Source organism: Agelaius tricolor, unplaced genomic scaffold (genome assembly GCF_023055355.1).
Source record: "Agelaius tricolor isolate 1412-34295 unplaced genomic scaffold, bAgeTri1.0.p SCAF_5, whole genome shotgun sequence".
Lineage (NCBI taxonomy): Eukaryota > Metazoa > Chordata > Aves > Passeriformes > Icteridae > Agelaius > Agelaius tricolor.
The window spans coordinates 21,157,257-21,181,986 of record NW_027269265.1 but is presented as its reverse complement, the minus strand read 5'-3'; the positions used below and the strand labels follow the sequence as shown (position 1 = coordinate 21,181,986).

At 37.8% G+C, this 24,730-nt stretch overlaps 1 protein-coding gene across 26 annotated transcripts in view; it reads left to right on the top strand.

Annotated features, from left to right (window-relative positions):
• The window catches only part of NRXN3 (neurexin 3), a 967,492-nt gene that overhangs the window by 709,099 nt on the left and 233,663 nt on the right, over positions 1-24,730 (top strand). For all 26 annotated transcript variants that reach the window (XM_071426717.1, XM_071426711.1, XM_071426710.1 and 23 more), the window contains one exon: positions 14,935-15,116. In XM_071426717.1, coding sequence (XP_071282818.1) covers positions 14,935-15,116 — 182 coding nt within the window. The remainder of the gene's footprint in view (positions 1-14,934; positions 15,117-24,730) is intronic.

Genomic DNA, 24,730 nt, shown 5'->3' with positions numbered 1-24,730 from the left:
CTGAGCAAGAATGCAGTCAGGGAGCTGGCTCAGGGAATGCTTTCCTGCCCTGTAATCAGTTGCTAGACTGCATTTGGAGTACTGCATTCAGGTTTGGGTTTTACTTGGCAGAAGGACACAGAGGTGGTAAAAGCGCTGGAAAATATGAGAGAACATGGTTTGTTGGACCCTAAGGGGAGAGAGGGAGGAAAAACTGTGGTTGTCTTTAATTACCAGACTAGGAGTTTATAGATAAGACTTGTCTTGGAGATCCACAGAAATACCATGAGAAGTAACAGGCACAGGATGGAATACAGAAAATTGTAACTTTCGAAGTAGGACAGTAAAATACTGGAATAGGTTGCCAATGAAGGAGTTGTTCAATCTCCTTTCTTTGAGACATTCAAAACTGAACTGAAGTAGTTCCTGAGTAACCTTCTCTCATTGACTTTGCTTTGAGTTGGAGGAGAGGGAAAACAAAATGAAGTCTTCATGTTGCTTCCAATGATTCTTTGTTTCTAAGCATTTGAGGAGAGAATGTCCACACGTTCCCTGTTTTCTATGGGAATATAGACCTGGTGGAACAGTGCTGCCAGTTCAACCTCATGCAAGGTGCTGCACTGGAAATTACTTTTTATCCATATTTTACAATTTTATCCATATTTTACTCTTTTTATATTGCATTCAGAAGGAGGCTTGCAAAGGATCAAACATAAATGATCAAAACTTCGAATAACTAGGGTTTATATAAATTTTGTCTTTCTGTCTCACCTGCCAAAAAAATCAGGAGGTAAGTTATTATTTGCTACTTGCATGTCTTGCTAGCTGTCACCTGTGGAGCTCTGTGGGCTGCTAGTGCTGCAGTTGGAGGAAGAATGAGTGACCCTTAACGGAGGGCTTGAGAGGCATTCCAGGCCTGGAGATGAAAGGATGATGAACAAATCCTCTGTATTATTGAAGCGTGTGAAAGGCATGAAAGAGCTAGAGGTAAATCAATAGTTTGTATTTACAGCATGGGAGAAAAAGAAAAGATAGACTGGGATTTATTTTTCCAGGTTATTTGAGAAAGATTTTTTTTTTCCCCTTTAGGGAGCACAGAAATCAGCTTTATATAGAATTTTATGTCTTTGGCACACTGAAAGGTGCACCTGAAAGCAACTCTTCCCTATGTTGTCTCCCAAATAAATGATGTAGTAATTAAATTCTTTACTGGGAATGAATCTGGCAATTCACAATAAAGTGGTAGAGACAGAAATAAAAATACTGAGGTTTAGTGCTTAGAGGTGTTTAATACATACTTGATAAATATTTTCTTCAGCCGTATTTCAATTTTAATCAAAATTTCTCAGTGGGAGAAGAGATTAAGAGGACATAGCATACCCATTTTTTGTTATCTCTTCAGCCTTATTAATTTAACTTCTCTTTCAAGAATTTCTTAACAATACCCATTAGATACTATCAGGTTCACTCATTGCTCTAGAAGTCCTTTCTACATGTTTAGATAGGTATTTGGTAGCATCTGTCACTGGTCTACCTTAACATTGTGTGGTGATGGGGTGCAATAGCCTCTAAAGTAATGATTGATTAATTTCAAAGGCAAGCAAATTAAATTTCTCCTATTGGTTTGTGTAGGCCCCCTTTAAGAGTAAGGCATTTAAAATCAAATACTTAGGTGCAAAAGTATGGCATTAAAGCATCATTTAAAATGGGTAAAAAAAGATAATATCCTTCTCTGTAATGATATTATGGATATTATTTGTAATATTCATAGAAACTTATTGCTTCTCTGCCTGAAGTCACCTAAAGCTTTCAAAATGAAGTGTAGGGAAATCACTGCTGTCGTTAGATTGATGTGATCAGCACACAGACCTTTCATTATCCTCTCTTGTGTGACACATGCTATTGCTTTGTGCAGCTGAAGGCCACAGACTCAGGGCCTCTTAGGTGATGATGTATTTTAGTCAAGATTGCAACTGCTGAATTTCTCAGAATACAAGAGTGATGAAAAAACTTTTAGAGAGTGTCTGAATATCAAGTCACAAGACTTCCGGGTAGCCTCTGCCAGAGGTGAGAATCATTGCTTTAGCTAAACTGCAATGCACCTCTGATTTGGTCATCACAGCAGGGGGAATATCTTGGTCTCTAAGTCCTGTTGAGATTGGTACTCTGTGCCTGTATCACCCTGCTCTTCTGGATAAAGTCCAGATGCTCCTTTGCCACTGAGTCTCATGGCAGGAGCTGTTGCTATGTGTAGCTGTAAGATAGAGTCCACTCTAGGCTGGTGTGAAAATTGTGAAGCTGAGGTGCTTTCTAGTGAAATGATAAGAAGACACTATGGTGGATGGCTTTTGAGGCTAAACTTCACCTTTTGCCATGAAGAAAGGGTAACCTGGCATGGGAGATGACATGTCTCCCTTGAGTGATATCACATTTGTAATGTAATACAATGGAATAGCAGAGGATGTTGGGAACAAACTGATACCAAAACCAAAGCAAACTGGCTGAGGGGAATGAAGTCCTAGGTCAAGGTGAGCAAGTTATTCAGGGCCACTCTACTTTTTCTTTCCCCTGCTGACTTTCTTCAGATACAGTTGTTCATGAATGATCACAATCAGTATATCAAAATAAACGCTTTATAGAGTAAGGTAAAAGGAGTTGCTGGCAAGACTGTAAATCCTCTCATGGAACAAATGATAACTCAGCTCAAGAGCCCTTTTGTCCTGGGAGTGTGGGGAGGATATAAATTCTCTGAAAGTATCTGTCAGTCGGAATTGCTCTGCATTCATCATGCCAGCCCTCTGCATCATTCATGAATGTCATAAGACACTAAAGAATTGGCACTTCATGGTGAGAATGATTAAACAACCATTACACTTGTCTTTTGCTCTGGCATGGTACTTTTAACAGATTGCCTGTATGAAGTTCACTTGTGTCCATCTCTCCTAGTGGTGGATGTCCTTTCATGGTGGCAAGAAGAGGTAATAGCAAGGAAAGCCACATATCATTTACAGAGTAGTTTGTATGCCCTATTAATAGCTCTGGATACTTTTTGTTTTTACATTCCCACTATGTGACCTTGGGGAAAGTTAGAGAGCCTTGGGAATGGTGACGTTCCACAAATGAATTTGTTTGCATCATTGGCCTTCCAGTACTTGTGAGGGACAATGTCATATTTGAGGTGAGGTCAAAGAGCTCAGAACTCTGAGTTTCTTTCCTTGATAGATCAAAATGGGCCCCATTTAGTCATTGAAGACTAGGCTATGTCTACAATAACAACCAGCGTGAGAGTTGGTTTTTAGAAAGAAATTAAGTACCAAGGACCTGAGATCTGTACTGCAGGTTTGGACTAGGTCTCGTCTGGTACTGTAGACTAGTATCTTCTAAAAAGCTGGATTGCATGTTCCAGTTTAGTTTTAAACTAAACTGGAAGATTTTCAGGAGTCAAGCTTGTGCGCTCTGAGACTGCTCTGATGAGAACTAAAACACATCTAGTGGTGATAGATAAAAAAGTTTGTTTCAAAAGCATACTTTTAAAATGCCAGTAGCCAGCAAAAAGTTAGATACCTGAAAACTTACTTCTTTTTCCAAACTCTGCTGCTAATTTTAGCATATTAGATTTGGTAAAACTCTTACCTTCTGAGGCTCTAATGAATACCAGTAGCTGATATTTCTAGCCCAACATTTTTTAGCTGTCAGGACTGAAAATTTGGGTTTGGTTTCTTGCAGTGATGACTTTGAAGACAGTAAATTTGAACTCTATTTTCTGTTTTGATATCTATGATTAAGGAAATGAGAGCTGGTGTGTAGGGAAGAGTGAAGCATTGCCTACAGTTAAAAGAAGTGAAACCTTGTAGACAGACACTGGTCATGCAAGATGTTATGCTACTTAACCTGAAGTGACTCAAGCTGAGAGAGCAGAAGTTGTCTTTGCAGTTTTGATTTGGTTTTGCTTTGGTTTTGGGTGTGGGCTTTTGTTTGGTTTTTGGGTCTTGGGGATTTTTTTTTTTTTTTGGTTAGTTGGTTTTCATTGTTTTGGGGTTTTTTTTGCTTGTATTTTTTGTTTTGTTTTTGACTTTTTGTGAAGGCTAATTTGTTTTAATGGAATAAATAAAGTATAGCTAAGGATAAACACTAGAAAGAGATTCTCTAGAGGAGTGTTGACTGGGTTGAGATCAGTAATGGCATTTTGGCCTTCATCCATCCTGAGGGGTTTCTAGGCCATTTTGTAACCCTTCAGATTCTGTAAAACTGTACAGAACTAGCATTCCTGTTCTTCCTTCAAGCCCCGGGTGAGCTATGAATCCTGCTGTGCTTCTCCCTGCTAACAGCAGTCTCTGTATTCAGCTCCTCTGGCATGCTGCCTTCTGGGCTTCTCCAAGGACATCCTCTCAGTGTGCTCTTTTATCAGGAAATACCAAGAAATAAGAAATTGAATCCTGATCTCCTTTGGCAGCAGAGTGCAACTAAGAAATGGTTCCATCTACCTTTGCTGAATTTAGTCACACTTACAGGTAATGAAGTAATGGAATCTCTTGGTGGGTGGTGGATAACTTGACCCTAGTAAACATATCCTGCTGTTCTACAAGGGGTCACAATTTTCCAGGTACTTTTACTCAGCAAATTTCATATTTCAGTTGTGTGTGTAGTTTCTTTTGTCTCTTCTTCTAGTGCATAGTGGTTTTAAGCCTTTTGTTTTCAATTTTGTTATCAGTACTGTGAGGAGTTTGGGGGTGGTTTATTTTGCAAAATATTTTCCATACTCTGTAATGTGTAGGAAAAAAGAAAGGAAAAATAAAAAAACCTGGAGAAATTGTCCTTGTGGACTTTTTCTAGATTGATAACTGTCATGTAGCTGCATAAAGCTGTGGGAGCTGAGTTTGATGGCATAACTGGTCTCTTTACTGAAAGAAATTACTTAAGGATTGAGGTTGGTGGTATGTCTGAAAGGCAAAGTTGACACTGAGAGGATAGATATAGGGACAGATTACTCTCCCTGTACTGTTATAGGGACAGATTATTTACAGAACAAGATCTAGGGAGCATGTCATCTATTTATCAAGGGCAAGTATGGAAAAGATGATTCTTCAAACAAAAAGGTGGTCCTTTTTCACTCAGACTGAAAGGGTCACCAGGAAGTCATTAGTCCAAACCCCTGCTTGGAGCAAGGGCAGCTGCAAGGTCAGATCAGGTTGCTTGGGTTTATGTAGTCATATCTTGAAAACCTCCATGCACAGAGACTCTAAAATCTCCTTGGGTGACCTGTTTGCATGTCTGTCCTTGTGAGGAGAAAGCTCTTTCCTTGCTGCAGAGTCAGATTCTCTTACTTTGAAGCATGGCAGTTGCATCCTGTTCTTCAGCTGTGAAGAGCCTACCTTTGGCTTTTCCATAAGCTCCTTGCAGGTGCTCTGAGACTGTCCTTAGGGGCCCTTGAAGCTGTGTCATCTCCTAGCTGATAAAGCCCCAATGTGCTGCCATTTCCTCACAAGGCTGGCACTTTGTCCACCCAACTGCCTTTGTGGCACTTCACTCCAGTCTGTCAATCCAAAATCAGATGCATTATTCTAGATGCAGTCTAACAACCACTGAGTAAAGGGGAATAATCACTTCATCTACGAACATCCTCAGGTCCTGTTAATAGAGTGCAAGATGCTGTAGGCTGCCTGTGCTGATAGGACCCACAGCTGGCTAATGTTTAACTTGCTACATCAATGGCAGATTTGTGTGAGTCATTGGGAAGGGTTTGTAAGACATTATGGTGAATGCGAAACTTTTAAATTAATTTAAAGAGAGACTGGATAAGTACTTGAAAAATAGATTTCTTTGGGGTTACTGTATAAACAAACCACATGAGGCTGAGTTAATTGATGAAAAGACTCACGGTCTGAGTGCATACTTAAAGGAAATAGGCTTGGTCAACTCTTAGTTTTCCCTGGGTATACACTTAGGATCAATCCTGAAGATATGACAATAATCCTTGTCTGACCAATTGTGTTGTTAAAATGGAAATTAAGTTATTACTGAAATATTTTCAAGTGTTGCAATGTTTTATGTTTAAGCTGGTGTGCCTATGGTCATCTTGTGTCTGTTTTAGTCAGGACCTAATCCCTAAATTTCATGTGAGGTGATAAACATCCCTAACATGCCCCATGGCAAATTCACATTTGGCAAAAACCTCAATCTTCCTGGTGTCCCAGATTTATAGAATTCCCATTTCAAGCATTAATTATCTTGCCCTTTGTAGTAGTTCTAGGAACACTCCCTTGCTCTCCTTCTTTTCCTCTTCCAATCTTTTTAATGCAGTGTAACTAATAAGAAGTAACATACTGTCTGATCCAATTGTTGGCTGATGCACACACACTGGGAGGAAAGTGACTCGTATTAATTTGCCGTCATTAAAAAAGACAAACACAGAAAGCAGGCGTGATCTGAATTGCTGCTTCTGTTTTGTGTTAGTCTTGCAGCTTTTATAGCTCCTCCTCCTTTTTGTATGGAAGCAGCTCCTTCATATTTTGAAGTGAGGAAGGAATTTCAGTTTCATGTCATCAATGTCTGCTTTTTGAGATGAATATGATGTTCAGTTTCAGTCTCAGAGGGTTTGTCAAGGGAAGAATGAGCATCCTGAAAGGAAGAAGAGCTAGTTCATGAGAATGGAAACACAGAAGTTTGCTTTTTTTTTTTTGCTTCTTTTTTTGCCTTTTTTTTTTTTTTTTTGGATTACACTGGAAGCTTTGCATTTTCCAGGGATTTAAGTTTTCTTTATTCTTAGATTCTTATCAATTTAATTCTTAGATTCTTATCAATTTAAATCTCTTATAAATAAAAGGATGCTTCAGCAGTTGTATCATAGAAAGTATTAGTTCTGTCTTTCTCCCAGGAAGGATGCTGTGATGGAATGGTCAAATGAGCCAGATGATGATGGTGATTGGATCCTCTATAACCTTTTTAACCCCCATCTCCTTTTTTTTAATCAAGCAGGTGTTTGTATCAATAGACCTTTTAAACTCAGGGTGTGGAAAACACAGCAACTGAGTCACAGAGATGTACAAATGCCAGAGAGGAACTTTAGGTGGAGTAAGACTTTTTGTCCTGATTGATGATACTCAGTTTTGATGAGACTTCCATTTTTTGATGTGTTTGATTGAGTGACAGTAGCTCACAAGATGTCCCTGGGATGTCCAGGTATTGCAAATGATTCATATGTAAGAATATTGTTGTATGTGCTTGAAGGCAGAAGATGGGTTGATGTCTAGCTTGGTTTTGGTTCTGGAGATATAATTAATTCTTTTGTCTAATTACTTCTTTTTAATTTGGTGTGATGTATGGTGGGGTTGGAAGATGAGGAGTAAAAGAGGGATTAGGATAACAATGTTATTGAAGTTTAGGATTGAGGGCAACAAGATAACAGTTTATAACTGGAGAAGGAAGAATAGCTGTTGTCAAAACTGATGACTTGGTAAATATGAAAGAGCAGAAGGAATGGGACAATTCTCTATTGGTCTTTTTTTATTATCAATTCTTAATTTGTTTCATAGTAGTAGCTGGAAATGCTGTCCAATATAACTGTGAGGCAAAGAAGCTGTATTATGCTGAATGCAGTGCCTTTAGCAGACAGGACCCACAGGAGTAACTTTGCAGAAGTTGGCAATTGAACATACCTGTTAGGTTGTCTCTAGTCAATACAGATGTTTCAGCACACCTAGAATTGACCCAGTTCAAGTCATTTCAAGTAATGAAGAGTCAGCTAAATCATCCATGCTCTTTGGGAGTGTATTGCAAAGCTAGGTGAAAACTCTACCTATTTTCATCATTATTGCTGTTAATTCATATGGACACTGTTTCCTTTCTTTGACTGTTCTCAAAATATTCTTTGGTCATTCTTTAAGTCTTTTTACTCCTAATAAATTAATTTAATGGCAATTTGGAGTTGTGCAGCATGTGCATAGTGTATTTGATGTGGCCAGAATGACTTAAGTATTAAAAACAACTGTCAGAAGCTTCGTTTTTTTACTCAGCCAGTGTGCATCCTTTTGGCAGTGTACAGGTTTCAACTGATGTTTTATTGTTTGCATTGTGATGTCCTAAACTCCTGGGGCATAATAAATAAACAGATGTCATTTGAAAGTTGTGGTTCTCTTTTCTGGTTTGTGCAGTATGTGTTGTTTGCTTCCCCTTAGAGCTGGTGGCCAAAGCATGGATTGTTTTTGGTCAAGGGTAGCAAGCACAAATAAATAAGATGCTGAACTATCTGGCCAAGTAAAGACCTGAGGAGCTACCCTACAGTTGTTCCTCTGACTGGAAACAGAGTGATCAAATATGGACTCTTCCTTTAGCTGCAAACATATGGCTGAGAACCTTAATTTTGGGGAAAGTGCTCAAATCAGTCTGATCAAATTTCTGGCAAAACTTTCAATCTATGTTATTAGAGTTTTCTATTACAACAGAAATTGATCTTAGCAACTCTTCCTTGTTGCTTTGCTCATCTCCACTTATGAGGGTGGAATAACTGTCTGTGTACCATGTTTTTTGGAACTGCTTTTTATTACATGACCCAGTTATGATGCTTCCAGCAGCAGCAAATTTTGTCTCCTTACTTAGTTTCTGCAGATGTATGCCTGATCTCACTTGCTTTCATGCCAGTATTCTAACCTGCATTCCTTTTCTGATGATAGAAATAGTAAATGAACTGCCTAGTCCAGGAACAGTAAGATAAGGGTCACCATTTCTTTTTCTTTATGTAAGTTTGGAAAAAGTTCTACCTTTTCTTATTGAGATTTTTTGGGATTTTTTGAATGCCTATATAAACTCTTAGGTCTCCATTATTTAGTTATGTTTTCAGAAGCCTGATGATTAAAGGGCTGCTAATTACAGGTGTTACCAAGGTTTCCTTCCTGATGTGAAATGGCTCTTGATTTGCTCATGTAACCTGTGGTCAAGCACAATGTGTTACTGATTTCATCCTTTGACAACATTGCTTCTTGAAAATTACCTAAAATTCTGTTTCCTGCCAAGAAAGAAGAGCAAAATGCCATCATCATGCCATCATCAATTTTCCTGTAGTTGAACTGATAGCTTCTTGTTAAATAGCAGAAGTTTATGATTATTAATGAACTTCTTAGGACCTTTACACCTGCATATGAAATACCCTAGGAGACTCATCTGAACTACTGGACTAAGCAGAATATAATATAAAAAAATTTCCACTCCCTTTACAAAAATGTTAAGAAGTAAAATAATACCTATACTTGTTATGGTTTAAAAATGATATTCCCCAATTTAGTGTATGATATTCTATACTACTTATATCATGCTCAAATCTTACACCTTATAGCTATATGCATATATAAACACAAGCACAGGTGTCATTTCCATAGTCAATGGCTGTCCCTTCAAGATGCCTGTTGAGTTCATTTTTTCCATGTGGGTTCTGTCCATCCTAGGTGTCTTCCAGGACAGGAGGGCTCGTGTTCTGTTGGCTGTTTGCCAGCTACATCAGGAGCTCACAGCTGGTGTAACTGAAGCAGTCCATTCTCATTCTCTGTGGTACTTGTGGCACACAGTGGCAACATCATTTTAGCCACCAGTATTATAAAATTCAGCATTGCAGTTCTCACCCAAAAATCAAGTTCTCTTGGGGTACACATCGTGTTTCCCTTTTCCTCTGCATTACCAACCAAGTATATCCAAGTTCCTGAGTAAAAACAATCTCACAGCCAGATTTGCCTTTGCTTGATGCAAGACTACTCGAAACTTTCCTCCCTAACACCTTTCTCATGTGCACCACAGAGACTTCATCCCCTTCTGGTATGTAGAGGTTATGATCATGCAGGGCCAGCTTGACTGGTAGAGCTTCCAGTGTTAACTGAACAGGTGGCCTTCACTAAATGTAGATCCAAAGGTTTGAAGGTCCCACCACCCACTGATTTCAATGTGATTTTTAACAGTCCATTGTACTGTTCTGTTTTCCCAGAGGCTGGTGCAGGGTGGGGAGTATGATGCACCCACTCTGTGCTCTCTGGCCAGATGTCTACAAAGTTATTTTTGAAATGAATTCCATTGTCAGACTCAATCCTTTCTAGGGTGCTGTGCTGCTGCAGGACTTGCTTTTCTAGCACCATGGTGGTCATCCAGGTATTTGTGTGAGGCACAGGATATGTCTCCAGGGCTCATCTCTGGAGGTGCCACACCATTCTCTTTGCAAATATTCTGTCACTTTATCAGGGTCCTATAGTTGTTCAGGGGTGAACTTCCAGATCACTGAAGCAGAAAAGGCCTCAAAAGGTAGCCCATGCCCTCCAACATTCCATACCACTCATGATTTTCCACCTTTGGGGCAGATTTCTGAAAGGTGCTCAAGTAAGTATTGCAGCTTTTGAATTGGCCTGAATTCTTCATAATTTGCATTTTAAGGGTACTTTTTAGTTGTAAAAATATGAGCTGTAGCATTTAAATTATGTTAAACTTGTATTCACCTCCCAGTGCAGAGTTGCTGCAGTTAACCCTTCAGTGCATAAACACTGTAATACCTTCCAAATGTTACATTTTCTTGGCCATAGGAAAATGAGTGTGTGTGCTGTGATGTAGCTGAGAAAATCAGGCTTTTGATGGCTTAGTAGGTGCAAATAGATCATTTGCAATCAATTATTTAATGTGGGGGAATTCACAGGAGTGCAGGGCATAGCAGTTATAATTGGCACAGATGCAATAGACTTGTTTTCTATGACTCTACTTTTACTTTACTATTTTACTTTTCTACTTTACTTTGCTGCAGTTGTACTATGCTGATTGAAGAAACTCATCCTTAAAATAGGTTTTTGAAGTCTTTGGGCAATTATGAATTAAAATGACAATTGATGGTGCCAGCTTAAAGTAAACACTTCTTAAAACACCCCACTTGTAGGCTTTATTTGCTGTGGTTTATAATCTTAGTTATGACTTTTCTGTTAGAAGTTTTCCATGAGGAGTCTTTGCCTCAAACTATTTTGTTTTGACTGAAGATGAATAGCAGCTCTATTCATGAATATAACTAACAAATGTATAATTTACCTAAGCTAGATATGCAGACTACATTGTCACATGTGTTATAACATACCCATCTTTGATCTCTAAACACCAATGATATAAGCTACAATTATGTAATTTCTGGGAGAAGTCTACTGCCATTCTGCCACACTAAATTTTGTGAGTTTATAAGCTTTGTATACGCTAAACATGTAATGGTGTCCTAGCTTAAATCTGTAGGGAGTGTTTCCTCCCTATGTACTTCTTCAGTTCTCTGAGCACTCAGTGCTGACCAAATTCTGCATGCAACATGTAGAGCACCTGAAAATGTTCTACTTCCCTTTGTTTTTATGTGTTGGTACAGTAATCTGGCCTAGGGCACTATGAGAAGTGAGATTGCTCACAAAACTGACTGAGGCAATAATTTTGTATGCTTGTATCCTTGATTTTATTATTCTTCTTTATTACATGGTATAGGTTGAATTTAGTGTTATATAGTTGAAGTGGTGAAACATTGTAACAATACATTGTAAAACAGTGAAATTAATCAGTCCTTCTGACTTTTCTATTGTTAGGGCACAGTTGGTCGTGTATTAAAAGAGTTTTAATGTATGTTAAAAGAGTTACCTAAGGAAACCTTTAACAGTGAAGAAAAACTAAATTTAAAGTGGCTGCTCATTAAGAGTGTAGTCTCTTGTCAGTCTTGAATAGAAAGTATCTTGGAAGAAAACTATTATTTCTTGTCTTACAAAGAGGACTGTAACCGAGTTTAGGTACAAGAAGATATCAAGATGAAGAGATGTGCATCTCACCAGATTTTTTTTTTAATCAGAATGCTTTAGTTAATTATTCTACAATTCTCTGCAACACCAAAAAGAAAGGATAATTATTGATTTAAGATCAGGAGGGACTGCTGGAGGTAAACTGGTCTAGCCAGCTTACACCAGTTTAAAGCAAGTCCAATCCAATACTGTTGTCCAGGTCTTGTCCAGTTCTGGTTAAGCTGAAATTTCCTTTCCTGAAGTCCAGGGTTATAATTTGCTTTCATTTTGTCTGTTTCAATTGTTTTGAACTTTCAAACTCTATAAACTCATGGTTGCTGCAGTCAAATAAAAGTAGTTAAGTCAAGTGTGTTTGTGTTGCATGGTTGGGGTTTTGTATTATCTTTTCTTTTTATGTTGATTGCATTGTGGTACTAACTCTTGTTATACTTTCACTTTTACTTGATGAACCTTATGTTTTCAGACTGGAATGATTATTTTGTTCATAATTTGGAGAAAAAAATATACTGGCACAATGTTAATGTGCATCTCTTTCCAAAAATGTCAGTGGATATCCTATTTGTTTTCAAAAAGTTGGTGAAGGGAAGGGGCATTAATATATCCAACAAATTTGTACATTCATCTACACACAGATAAAGCATGTGGCCCATCTCTCATGACTTGGAAAATAAGGAAACAATTACTGGCCATCAGACTTCTGCTTACAGGTCTGTTTGGGCTAGTGCTGCTCTGGTTGTTGCATCTGAATTATCTTTATTTCAAGTACTCAGTGCCTTGCCAGAATATATGACTGCAAAATCCATCACAGTAAAATTGCACAGCCTGTGGACCAGGTGAACTCCAGAACTGAGCTGACATTCCCAGCTGAACCAGAGTACTACATTTCTTCATGAAGCATTATGTAGAGCCATCTCAGAGAAAACTGGAATAAGACCCAGCAGAGGCAGATTTATACTGTGTTATTTCTTAGTGTTTCTGATTCTTACCTTAGCAACCTTGGTGCCATAGTACCAAAGTACTAAATATTGTCAGGTTAGGCTTAGAAGCAAAATCTATGCTCTGTGCAGAGAAAATAAGATCTGGTTAAGTAGAGTCTCATGAAAGGCTTGTGAGGATGTAATTGGTTCTAATTGGCTCTCATTGGAGTACTGACATGGTCTACCTGCAGCCAAATGGCTCTTAGAGAGGCAAAAAAGTAATCTGTCTTCATAAAGAGTGAAGAACTCACCTCCAAGCTCGTCTTTGCTGCTGATAGCCAGTACAAAGGAAAGGAGGAGAACTTGAAATTCAAGTGAGAGTCATTTTGGGAAGTGGGTTTTAATTTGTGAAGCCATCAACAATAAGTAAATTTAATTTTGCTTACCACATTGCTGTGCCTAGGTTTAGCCTGTAGTGCAAAAACATACACAAGTTATAGAACAAACTGATAAACTGAAGGAGTATATTTGTAGTGTGGTTTTAGGGGGCCTGTTGTTATACCTGAGCATGGGGAGAGGACATAAGTAATTCACTACCTGGTCATCTCCAGCTGTCTTGCCATAAGGTTGCAGATAGAGCTGGGGATGTGTTCAAACAAACAGACAAAACCTCTTTCTACACATCCTATAATAGTCATACACCCTCTGTCTGGAGTTTAAAGCTAAATGAGGAGACTAAATCTGTAAAATTATTATTTCTCAACTGAAAGTGTATGTTCACAGTTCCAGAATGCCAGAATATTCTTTATTGGTAGTTCAGAATTATGACTGAAATTTCCTATGTGACCCTGATTTTGGACACATTTGTCTGAATTTACTGAGGGCATGTTCTGTTGGATGTGCACAGGCCTGGAAGGGAAGAAGGAAACATGATTCATTATCACTCTGTCATTGAGTCAGCTGCTCACAAATAATTTCATTTTTAGGTGGCTGAGTTTTTGATGTCTGTTTTGGTAATATGTTCTGAGATGTCTAGAGGAAGCCTCTCTATCAAGGGAGAAGTGTATCAATTATTTCTACTAATATGTAGCATTTATTTGGAATTCAGGTCATAGAGAGCTTTAGTGAAGCTGCAGCTTTGTAGGCAAGTGTAGAAATTACTGTGATATGATCCTACCTGTTTCTGTATCTATCTACTTTTAGTCTGTACAGGGTTGTGTGATCCATGTTGTAACCCTCAGTTGTAGTTACACTCAGATTAGAAAACGTACCCAGTAATTGCCTGTACTTTCTACATATGTTTTGTCATTGTTGCAGTAACAGAAGCTGGTTATTTTTGCTTACTATTCTGTAACCATTGTAATAGTGTTCAGAAAAATGAGGTGCAATGAGTGCCTGAAACATGGAGGAATGTTGTTCCTGGCCTGCCTGTAGATTTGGACAGGAAAAGGAATTTTAGATATATTTTTTAAGAAGTTCGGGGGCCAGTTTTATAACTGCTGAGTTATAAAATCTTGCTTCTAACTCAGACTGTTGAGTACAAGTCAGAATGTGAACTCCGAATGCTTTAGCTTCTCAGCTTCCTTGTCTGCAATAATAATTCCTCACTTGCATTTCTGCCTTCCTCAGCTCAGATGGCCCTCATGAATGTGGGAGGACAGTGTTCAGCATGGGAGAAGTTTGATGTTGTCCTTAAAAACAAGGGCAAGGAACAAATTCCCAGGCTCAGCTGTGACAAGACAAATGGTGCTGGAAATACATGGACTAGATATCAAAAAATCTCATGAAGTGTTGAGAAAAGTGTAGTCTCCTACTCTGTGTGAATAGCCTTTAGCTGAAGGCAAGTCCAACCTAAAGAAGAAATGGGAAATATTTAATTTGAATTGTCTTACAAGATTGAATCCCATGCTTTTGAAACAGGAGTGGCTTGTGGTTTTTCCCCCTGTACAGCAGTGTCCTGTCCAGCCTTGTCTGGGGTATTAGCACTAATGAAATCATTCATTCTTGATAAGCCATCTTGATTATTTTTGATAAACTCCTCACTTAGCTTTGTCTTGAATGCTGTATGGCTTTATTGAGGAACTAATAATGTACTTCATCAGGCCTGGCCAGCAGGACACCTTGGTTTCACTCCTGTAACTAATGAAAGCATGTGCTTGCTTAAGTTGTTCCTCTCGGAAGTCACAGGATTACCACCAGACTTGGCAAATAAGTAACTAATAAACTAATAGACTTTTCTTTGGTTTTGTGTCTTGTAGCTGGTGCCACATATATCTTTGGGAAGAGTGGAGGTCTCATCCTGTACACCTGGCCAGCTAATGACAGACCAAGCACGAGGACAGACCGTCTTGCTGTGGGCTTCAGCACAACAGTGAAGGATGGCATCCTCGTCCGGATTGACAGTGCCCCTGGGCTCGGTGATTTTCTGCAGCTGCACATAGTGAGTACAGACAGGCCCATGTCTCTCCCAGACCTGGGTTTCTCTTAAGTGGATATGTGTTTGAAGAAAGCTGTTACTCTAAAATACTATGTGTCATATTCTGTACTTTCTATGTCTTCAATTCTCATCAGATTAAACTGCCTATAGTAGTTCTTTAGGGTTTTGTAGAACTGCTGAATGGGATGCACAGAGAATTAAATCTTGATGCCAAAAGCATTTGGGGAGGAAGGAGACAAACAAAACTCAAAAGCCTTATGTGATTCAATAGCAGGATTTGTTTAAAAAGTGAAGAAACATTTTGCATCAGTGGTAATCTACTGATTCATATTCACAGTCCTGAACACAGCTGAATTTCTGGTGAAGTATTACTATTCTTGGAAGGCAAAGAGTAAAAAGGGAATGATAGGTTGTTGGTTTTTTCCTCATGAAGAAAGTTAAGTGAGAACTGAACAGATCCTCAAGCTGATGCTTGCTTTAGCAGGGTAGCTCAAAAGAATAAGAATTTTATGTTAGTGCAACATGGCTTTGCAAGAAAAGAAAAGAGTTTTGTGAGAGCTTGAGCAAAAGGGGTTTTAGGATATTGAATTACTTGAGAAAATGAGAACACTAGGACTGGAAACACTTGGGGTTTGTTACTTTGTGATTCTTTGGGAGGAGAAGAGGCTGTTTGCTTTGTTTTCATCTGGCAGATAGCCAAGAGGTTTACCAGAGGTAGAGGCTGATCATGTTACTTGACGTTCAGATTATTTGCAATGTATTATGCATTAATTCATAGTGGAAGGGCAATTGGGCCCTTTGCAAATTTTGAATGAGCTGGGGATATGTTGACATTTCATGGAACCTTGAAGATATAAGTAAACAGGAAGGAATGCCAGGGGCCAAAACAGACCTAATGTGAATGACGAAGGGCCTTAGTCTGCTGCTGGAGTTTGCCATATTCAGAATCATGTTGAAGCACTGGATATATTGCAGGGTGGTTCTGAAACAACCAGAAACAATGTTCTGGTGCTCACTGCCAGCATTTTCAGTGGTTTTTGTTTTGAATCCTGTTGTAAAATTCAGATTCATTGGAATGGGGTAGATATGTCTCAAGCCATTAGACTGTCACCCATTCTGGTTTTTCTCTTTTGTGATATATCCAAATATTTTGTTTGTTTTGTGCTGGAATAAAAATGAGATCAAACCCTGGCATTTTTTTTCATATAAAACCAGGTTTTCTTCCTTTCTTAAAAACAAAATAAAAAGAACCCCAGAAGACTGTAAAAGTGAGCAGTGCTGAGCCTAATTGCTTGGAACTCTGTGACTCAAATTAAGCAAATGTGACTTGATGTGTCTGAGCAAGGCAATGTATATTCTTCAGGTGTTACATTATAACATGTAAAATGCTATCAGTTAACTGGAAAACAATGTTCTTGCATGTGAGGAGAGGTTCAGAGATATTAATTTGTTAAGGCTGTAGAAAAAGTCTAAGATGGGATCATGTTGCTCTTGAATGCCTAATGGGTTGTTATAGGGAAGATGAAAGTCAGACTCTTCTTTGTAGTAGTCAGTGGAAGGAAGAAGAGAAATGGTCACAAGTACCAGCAAAAGAAATTTAAGTTCTGCACTAAGATAAATATTTGCACAATGACTCTTTTCAGCACTAATGATGAAGACACACATTTTTTCTCTATATCTTGGTCTCAAACCTTTCCCTACCTTTAATTGAACATTTTAATGACTGATTTTTTTAATTATAAAAAATTTTGTTTACTAGACTGAAACAAATAAATTAAACCTGAGACATAAGCATTCATTTAAAAAAATAATAACAAAAGAAAATCATTGCTTTCTCTTTCCAATCAGTTTTGGAAAACAACATAATGAAAATTTTTCAGCTCCTTTTCCATATTGTTTTTTCAAATTACTCTGTATGGCATGCTGCTAGTTTCAGATTATTTCAGATATTTATATAAAAACTACTAATTGTGGTTGATACTATTGCTAAAAGTTCTGTTGAATGCTTTCTGTGCAGTTTGGCCAATTTTATCCTTGAAGCTGTTCACTAGCAGTAAATATAGAACTAGTTCAGCTTTAATTTCTCTTGTTCCTTTGTGGTGAGGATGGATTAGGAGGATTTGCCAGTCATTCATGAGGAGCAAAGGCATGCTGCTGTGCTCTTTTGGGTATGGCATTACTGATCATCATATATATAACTGACTCTACCTAACTGTTCAAATAAAGAATGTGGTCTGAGACTCATGCTGTGACATGGAATAGGAAAGTTGAAGAGGAACTTTTAAAGTGTTATTGACTTCTTGAATGTCCGCAAGACTGTTATCTCCGGTTTATGGTTCAAAGAAATAGAAGAGAGCTTACATCAGGATTATTTTGGAAAAAAAATGAAATCTGAAGTTAAAGGTGCTACTTGAAATGACAGTTAAAATGCAAGACCATTTAGGATCTCTTAGCAAATTGCATGCAAACTTTTCATGAGAGCAAGATCTTTTGTAAATGTCTAAAACCTACCACATGCTTGTGCTGTGATAATCAAAAACTTTGTCCATCTTCTTTTCTTCAAAATCTCCCATTAGGCTATTTTCGATTGTCAAGAGAAACAAGGCAGCATGGGTAAAATTTTAATAGAAATGTGGGATAAATAGATCTTAAAATCAGAGCTATGAAAACAGATTAAAGTGATAATAAAATAAACTTTGAAAACCCAACTACTTAGACCATAAAGCAAATTACAAGAGAAGTAGAAAATACTAATGTAATTTATTTTACATATATTTAGCATCTTGACTTTTTCAGGTGCAATTATATTTAATGATAATAGTAATAATAAAAGTGACAGGGATTTGCCTGGGTTAATAAAAAATCCTGGGGACACTTCTTTTATGGGAGCCTTTTTAGATATTCCATTCACAGACTCTTTTGGATGCTATTTACTGGATGCTGACCTCCTCAGACTTCCCTGGGTGTTGTATTGGTGATAACAGATGGCAAAAGCCACCTGATGATCATTGTTTTCTAATGTGCATCACTAAACTAAAATCTAATCCAAAAGTAATAGTAATGACTATGGTCTATCAAGATCTGATTATATTTTAAAGAGTGTAAAACTTGCTCATACTCTTCTAAGGCAACCTTTTAGTAGTTAGCCTGTTTTTTTAATATCATGTATGTTCTGGAGTGTCCATTGATCTCTTCTATTTGTAGATTTGAAGATATTTTATTTTGAAGTTGCATATTTATCTGTTTAATTTACAGCTGTTCTGTTAGAATTCATTTTTTAATTATGAGTCTTTCAGATATTGTGTAAATTTATTGACTAATATGTCTGTTTTATATGACAAAAAATTACAGTCTCTGAGAAACTATTTTCTCTCCTGCCTTACAGTGAAGTATGAGGTGGCAGCCCTGCAGAAATGGATGGCATACCATCCCGATCAATGCTGCATATGAAGCATGAGGTGTTTGTGTGAACAGACTGTAGCACATGGAATGGGTGTTGCTAGAGCATTAGATCCCTCCTTATGACTTTTTTTTTGTTTTTCTAACAATTCATTTAAAGCACAAGTCCAAACTTAGACCAGGAAATTGTCTTCCCCAATGGATACTTAAACGACTGCATGTCTTGAGTTATGGGTTCAATGCTTCTGTGTGTTTATTCACTTTGCACCATTACACCTTGTATTTGGTGCTTCATCACATACAAAACATAGAGATGAAATGGGGAGAGGAACAGCTGCAAGTGGTGATGGGTGTCATTCTTGCAGTAATTGTGGAGAAGGAAATCATTCATGTGTGCTGCTGGTTTAGTCTGCTTTCTTTCATTTTGTTCTGTGTGGTAAACTGCCATCAACCCTCTGGATCTTCAGAATGGTGTTGTGAGGCTCTTCCAGTTTCTGAATTCCCCACAAGAAGGAATCAGATTTGGGCAAAAACATTAATGATTTTAGAATGAGTTTTGCTTAAGTAGACCCAGGCTGGGGGGATCCATCATTTAGCACTAGCCTACCACTGAAGGTTACAGAATCTGCTGTAGCCCGTTCTGATTTTTAATATTCTATTGTATTTAAACAGTTAAATAATAGTTTAATAGTGTTTAAATAGTATTTAAAGCAATAAGTGTAGCAAAAAGTAAGTTCTCCCTGAGTTGGAGATGGCATTGCTAAATGAAAATAAGTATAAATTGATGAAACTGAATGTGTACTTTTAATCATATATTTTCTTTTCAGTTATACTGTGATTGGCCCAAATCTGTGGATTTTACAGTTGTAAAACCAATTCTGGCTCCTCTCTATGAAGTCTGCCTTCCAAACTGCAGTGGCATGTCATCTGAGCAGACACAGAAGAAGCAGATGATGTAGAATCAGGAGAGGGATAGATGCAGGGTTGTCCTTATCATAACCAGAGAGTATATGATGAACTGAGTAACTTAAGGGCTACTCTGACATAATAAATGGAGGCAAAATACAATGGGAGTTTGTGTCTTACTTTTCTGAAACCAAAAGCTCTTTGATGAAAGATATTTCAGCCTTTTCTAGGCTGAATAGAGACTGAGCATTAACAGGCTTACATTTTTGTATCCAAAAAGTACAAAGAGCAGGGTTTCCTGAAGACTAACCTGCATTATATTGCAGGCAGTATCAGCAGAGGCTATAGACCATGAAAAAAGTGAGGGATCTGCTTCAATATCCTATCTTGTGTTTTGCTTTATTTTTAGCTGCCTTTACTGATGTTACAGTTACAGTTTTCTCTTAGGGTGATTCATCATGTTAGACCACCTTTTTTATTCTTATATAGAACCCTAAGTTTGTTCAAGTTTATTTTTTGTGAACATAAATAATTTTATCTACCATATCTTGACTGTGTTTGCATTGATGTCTATTTAGAACAGTGTTTTTACTCTTGCCTTTCCAGGATTTCAAGCAGTGTGTAAAGTCTTAGAGTTTGATACAGTTCTTGGAGAGTACCAGAAGTGGTTAAGCAGTTATCAGTTCCAAAGTGTTTAATGCCCATCATGCTTCATTTCCTTCATGAAACAGCAAAGAACTGTGTACATTTCTCCTAATTTAATTTATACAAATTACGAGCCCTTACAGATTGGTGTGGAACACATGTTCAATCAAAGATGTTTTATAGTGAAGCAATCAGTGAAAAAGGTGAAATGCAACAAAGGCTGCTTTGTTGAGGCAAGAAATTATTTATAAAATTTCTAAGTGCAGGAGACAACATCTTGTATAGTACATTTAGCTGAGGAAGTGAACCGCTAGTGAATGAGAGTGACTAGGCTGCTTGCTGGTAAGGGGAGAGAGTTAGGATGAGCTTTCAAGCAAAAGATTATATTGTCTAAATCCTTAGAAGGTCTAAAAGAACAAACTGTGTGCAGACATTTTTTACCATGACAAATCTAGCAACCATCCTGAGGGAGTGCTCTGCAGGTCTCTTGTGATTATTAACATATAAAAACTGTCTGAATGTAGCTTTCTGCTAGGAGTAAATTCTCTGGCAGAGACTTCTGAATATACCATCTTTAATAGGTATCACCTGGGAATTAATGTATGCTTGAAGACTTGAAACCTTGACTGCTGACCTGCTAGGCAAGATGGAAAATGAGCCAAATGAAGGACTGGAAGAACTGTTTTGATTTAACGTTAGTGTGTGAAGATTTCCTCAAGTCCCTGCTTCACATAATCTTATATATATTTATAAACAATTGTTACTGTGATTTGTCAGTTCTTGAAGTTCAGACTAACTTGTTAATGGATACCTTTAACTTAAATTAGGTTGCATTCCATTTAAAGTAATTGGGATTGGCAAGAAAATCCTCATTTAAGATGTGACATATGTGTCCATATACTGCAGTACCTTAAGAAGTGTCCTACCTCCCCTTGCTACAGTGGAGCAGGTTTCTGCTATGCTGTGTAGGCCAGATAGAGTGCTGGCACCACAATGATTGGGGTGGCAGTACTGTTCCCTAGCAGCAAGGAATAACTTGGGAGACTAACAAGCATTGAGCTATTACATGACAAATAGGTTATGAGTGTCTTACAGAGCATTTCGCAAGTGTTGACATCCTTTCTATAATTATTTGTGTTATTAAATGCAAGTTTTAAGTCACATCTTCCTCTTTCCTTAGGATGATAGTCATCTTCAGTCGAGGCTGTCATCTTAATGGCACTCCATTTCTTTATGTTGCTTACAAGAATTTGAGATAGTAAAATTACCCTAAAAACTAATTTGTAAGTTAAAAGACAAACCGTAATGAATTCATAAGTCAGTGACTATGCTGTCAGTGCACTGGAATTTGGAAGGAAGCACAGCTGGAACAGTTAATCAAACTGACCATATGATATTCCGTACCATAAGATAATGTGCCTGGCAAAAAAAAAAAAAAAATGAAGGGAGAAGAAGGGTAAGAGGGGATGCTGATGGTTTATGGCCTATGTCTTTCCAAGGGAGTTATGATTGTAGAGGCCCTGCTTACCAGGAAGTGGCTCAGTATCTGTCTGGGAATGGGAAGCAGTATGGTTTTGCTTCACTTAGTAAACTGTCTTTATATCCATCCACAAGTTCTCTCACTTTTGATTCTCCAGTTTTCTTTTCATCCTTGTTCAGGAGGAGTAAGAGAATGAGCAGATTGGGGTTCCTCAGTTTCTAGGCAGGGTCAAGCTGTCCTACTTAGTCTTGACCTGGATAAAGGCCTCTTTTCTTGACCATTTACTTTGAAAATAGGGAATGTATTATAGGCTACCATATGCAGATCATCTGCACAAAGAAATGGACTATAATGTAGCTGCTTGCCCATTATATCAGGTTTATAGAATTAAAAATCCCCATAGCAAATATATATGATTTCAGCATTGTTATAGCCTGAGAGAGGCTATATCTGAATGAGTTTCAAATCTGAGATATGCACGTCATGGGTTGTTTTGCCAGCTGGTGTAAAACTGCCAAAGAGCCTGACTTTTTTTTTTTTTTTTTTATGGAAGCATTCTATTTAAATACACAATGATCTTGTCCCAAAATGCTCTCAGTCTTTTCCTGTCCTTTCCTAAACTCTTTTGGTCTCTGAAGTCCCATGTGTTTGTGCATGCTGCATTTATTGTTCCCTAGAGCACAGAAGAATTAGTAAAGGGAAACTAATTTGAAGAGAGGAAACGGACTTTCAAGTTTTCAAGCCAACTTTAAAACGTGTTATTGGTACTACTTTTTTTATTTTTAGAAGGTGATTAATAATCCATTTTTAATATATTTTAACTAGTTCATATTGTGCATAGGAATTGCCCATTTATTGCTGTCTCCTAACTCTTGAGTGGGAGTCTCTGGTAGGAGCCATGAGCTGAGACTAAACCTATGAACACGGGGGAGGTTTTCACCCTGGCGTGCCTGTTTGTGGCTGGCACCCTTATCCACTGTGCCCCACCCAGCCCTCTCAGTGCCCACCCAGCCCTCTCAGTGCCCACCCAGCTCTCTCTTTTGTGCTCCATTGCCTGCCCTGTGTGCCCCAGGTGTTTGAAGGAGCGTGCGGCGCTGAATGCAGTGGTGCAGGAAATGGCACGCTGGTGTCCTGTGGCTAAAGATGATGGATTTTATATCCCTAGCTCCACTCAGGCAGCATGGGAGCTCAGTGCTTTGATACAGGGATTCATTAACTCCTCACTCAGTGACTGTTTGTGCATAGATCCTAGTATTTTTGCAGTTGTCATTGAACATTCTGAAGCTGATTGGATCATGGAAGAAAGAGTTGGTAGGGCAATGTTGGCATGAATAGTAAAATTGCTGATTAGACCATAAATTAGCCTGATTAGAGTCACCAATCTGAAAATAATTTGGGGAGTTTGGCTCTCAAATCTGTTGAATTCAGTGGGATAACAGAGGGTGAAGTTTAGAATTAGAGGACATGGAGGACACTCAGTGGGAAGCTACATTTTGGTAACTTTCTGAAACCTATCTTAAAGATAAGGGCAACTAAATACTATAACTTAAAAGATAGAGCTTTGCTGAGTCACAGAAGCATCTACTAAGATCATAGTGGTTTGGTATAGTGGACACCATTTTTTCAGAATACACATATGCCAGTTTTAGTGTTATACATCTGGCAAAGTCAGACACTAGTATTTCAGTCTAAGTGCAGAAATAAAAAAAATGGTTTCTAATTCGAAGCAAATGGGATAGCTCACAAGAAAGATTCATCTCTAAATATGCAGCCTCTGTTTAAAATATATTCTGGAGCTTGAAACATTGTTATTTTGTCCAGGTTTGTCTTAGGATTCATTGTGGTTCTGTGAATTGCTATTAGATGTTAAACAATCAAACCTCTCAGTACCTCACAGCATCTATCCAAACATCCTGTATGGCAATAAATATTATGCTAATGCTTGTTCTTGTACACTGTACAAACAGATACTGTGGTTTGCTTGATATTAATTTTACTCTCCCTTTTGACTGTAGTGTTTAGGTAGAATATGTCATCCAGGGCTATGTAATATATCATAATTTCAATAAAACCTGAGATGAATTGCCTTTCCTTTTTTGCAGTACCTTCTCTTAGGATTTCAGAACTAATAATTGTCACACAAATTTTGTCACACAGTCTTGTCAGTGAGTGAATAAACAAAGAAATATTAGATTAGGGATACTTTTTTTGATGCTGAGAAAATTTCAATTCTGTTTCTTAATATTTTTTTTAATACTAAATACATAGGAATTGAGGTAATGTGAAGTTTTTTTCTGGCTGAGCCAAAGAAATAAGATCATCTCCAGTGAAGTTCTTGGCTTGAAATAACCAAGACTCAAATAAGACAAGTGTGAGGTTTTCAGTATTCATTCCAAAAGAGACTAAAATCTTTCATTTTTGTAGATTGTAACAATTGGCAATACAGATTTTTGCCTTTTATAAGAAGCTTGAAATATACGAGCTTGTTCAGACCAACCCATCTTCTGTATGCTTGGATAAATTGCACTAATAGGTTCTAAAATAAATCTGTTTGCAATTAAAGCCTTTATCACCTTCTCTATGGTTGCATCAAAAAAGTAAAATAAAATTCTTGATCTCCATGTTAATGGATAGCAGCAGGGTACAATAATAATTCACCACACATTTAGACATACTGAGTACTACTCAAAAGCAATTAAACAAGGGCAATTGTCAGTATAATTTACCCCAGCTTGGTATCTCATGTAACCTTCTCATCAAAGGTTAACAACTGTTTCATACTACATCAGCTACAGCAAAATGAATTGTTTCTCTATTAAGCCTCTAGGAAGAACATCCTAAACAGGACATATTATTGAATCTTATAAGGAAAAAAATGTGAACTTGATCTAATCCAGGCAATATTACACATTGTTTGCTGTAGGATTTGAATTTTATAGGATTTCAAAACTCAATGCAGGGAAAAGATAACTTGGTCATTGATATGCAGCTGACTGAGTTGAAAATCATCTGTTGTAAAGAACATGAAAGACTAGTCCTGCACAGTTTTATATAGCAAATTAAGGGCAATTTTGCCTTTTCCTATTCTATCAGGACACTGTAGAATCAATTCTGAGGAGAAAATGCACTGGAATTTGGCTAAAACTAGCATTCAAATTCTTGTGAGTTTCTCTCACCATAAGTTTCA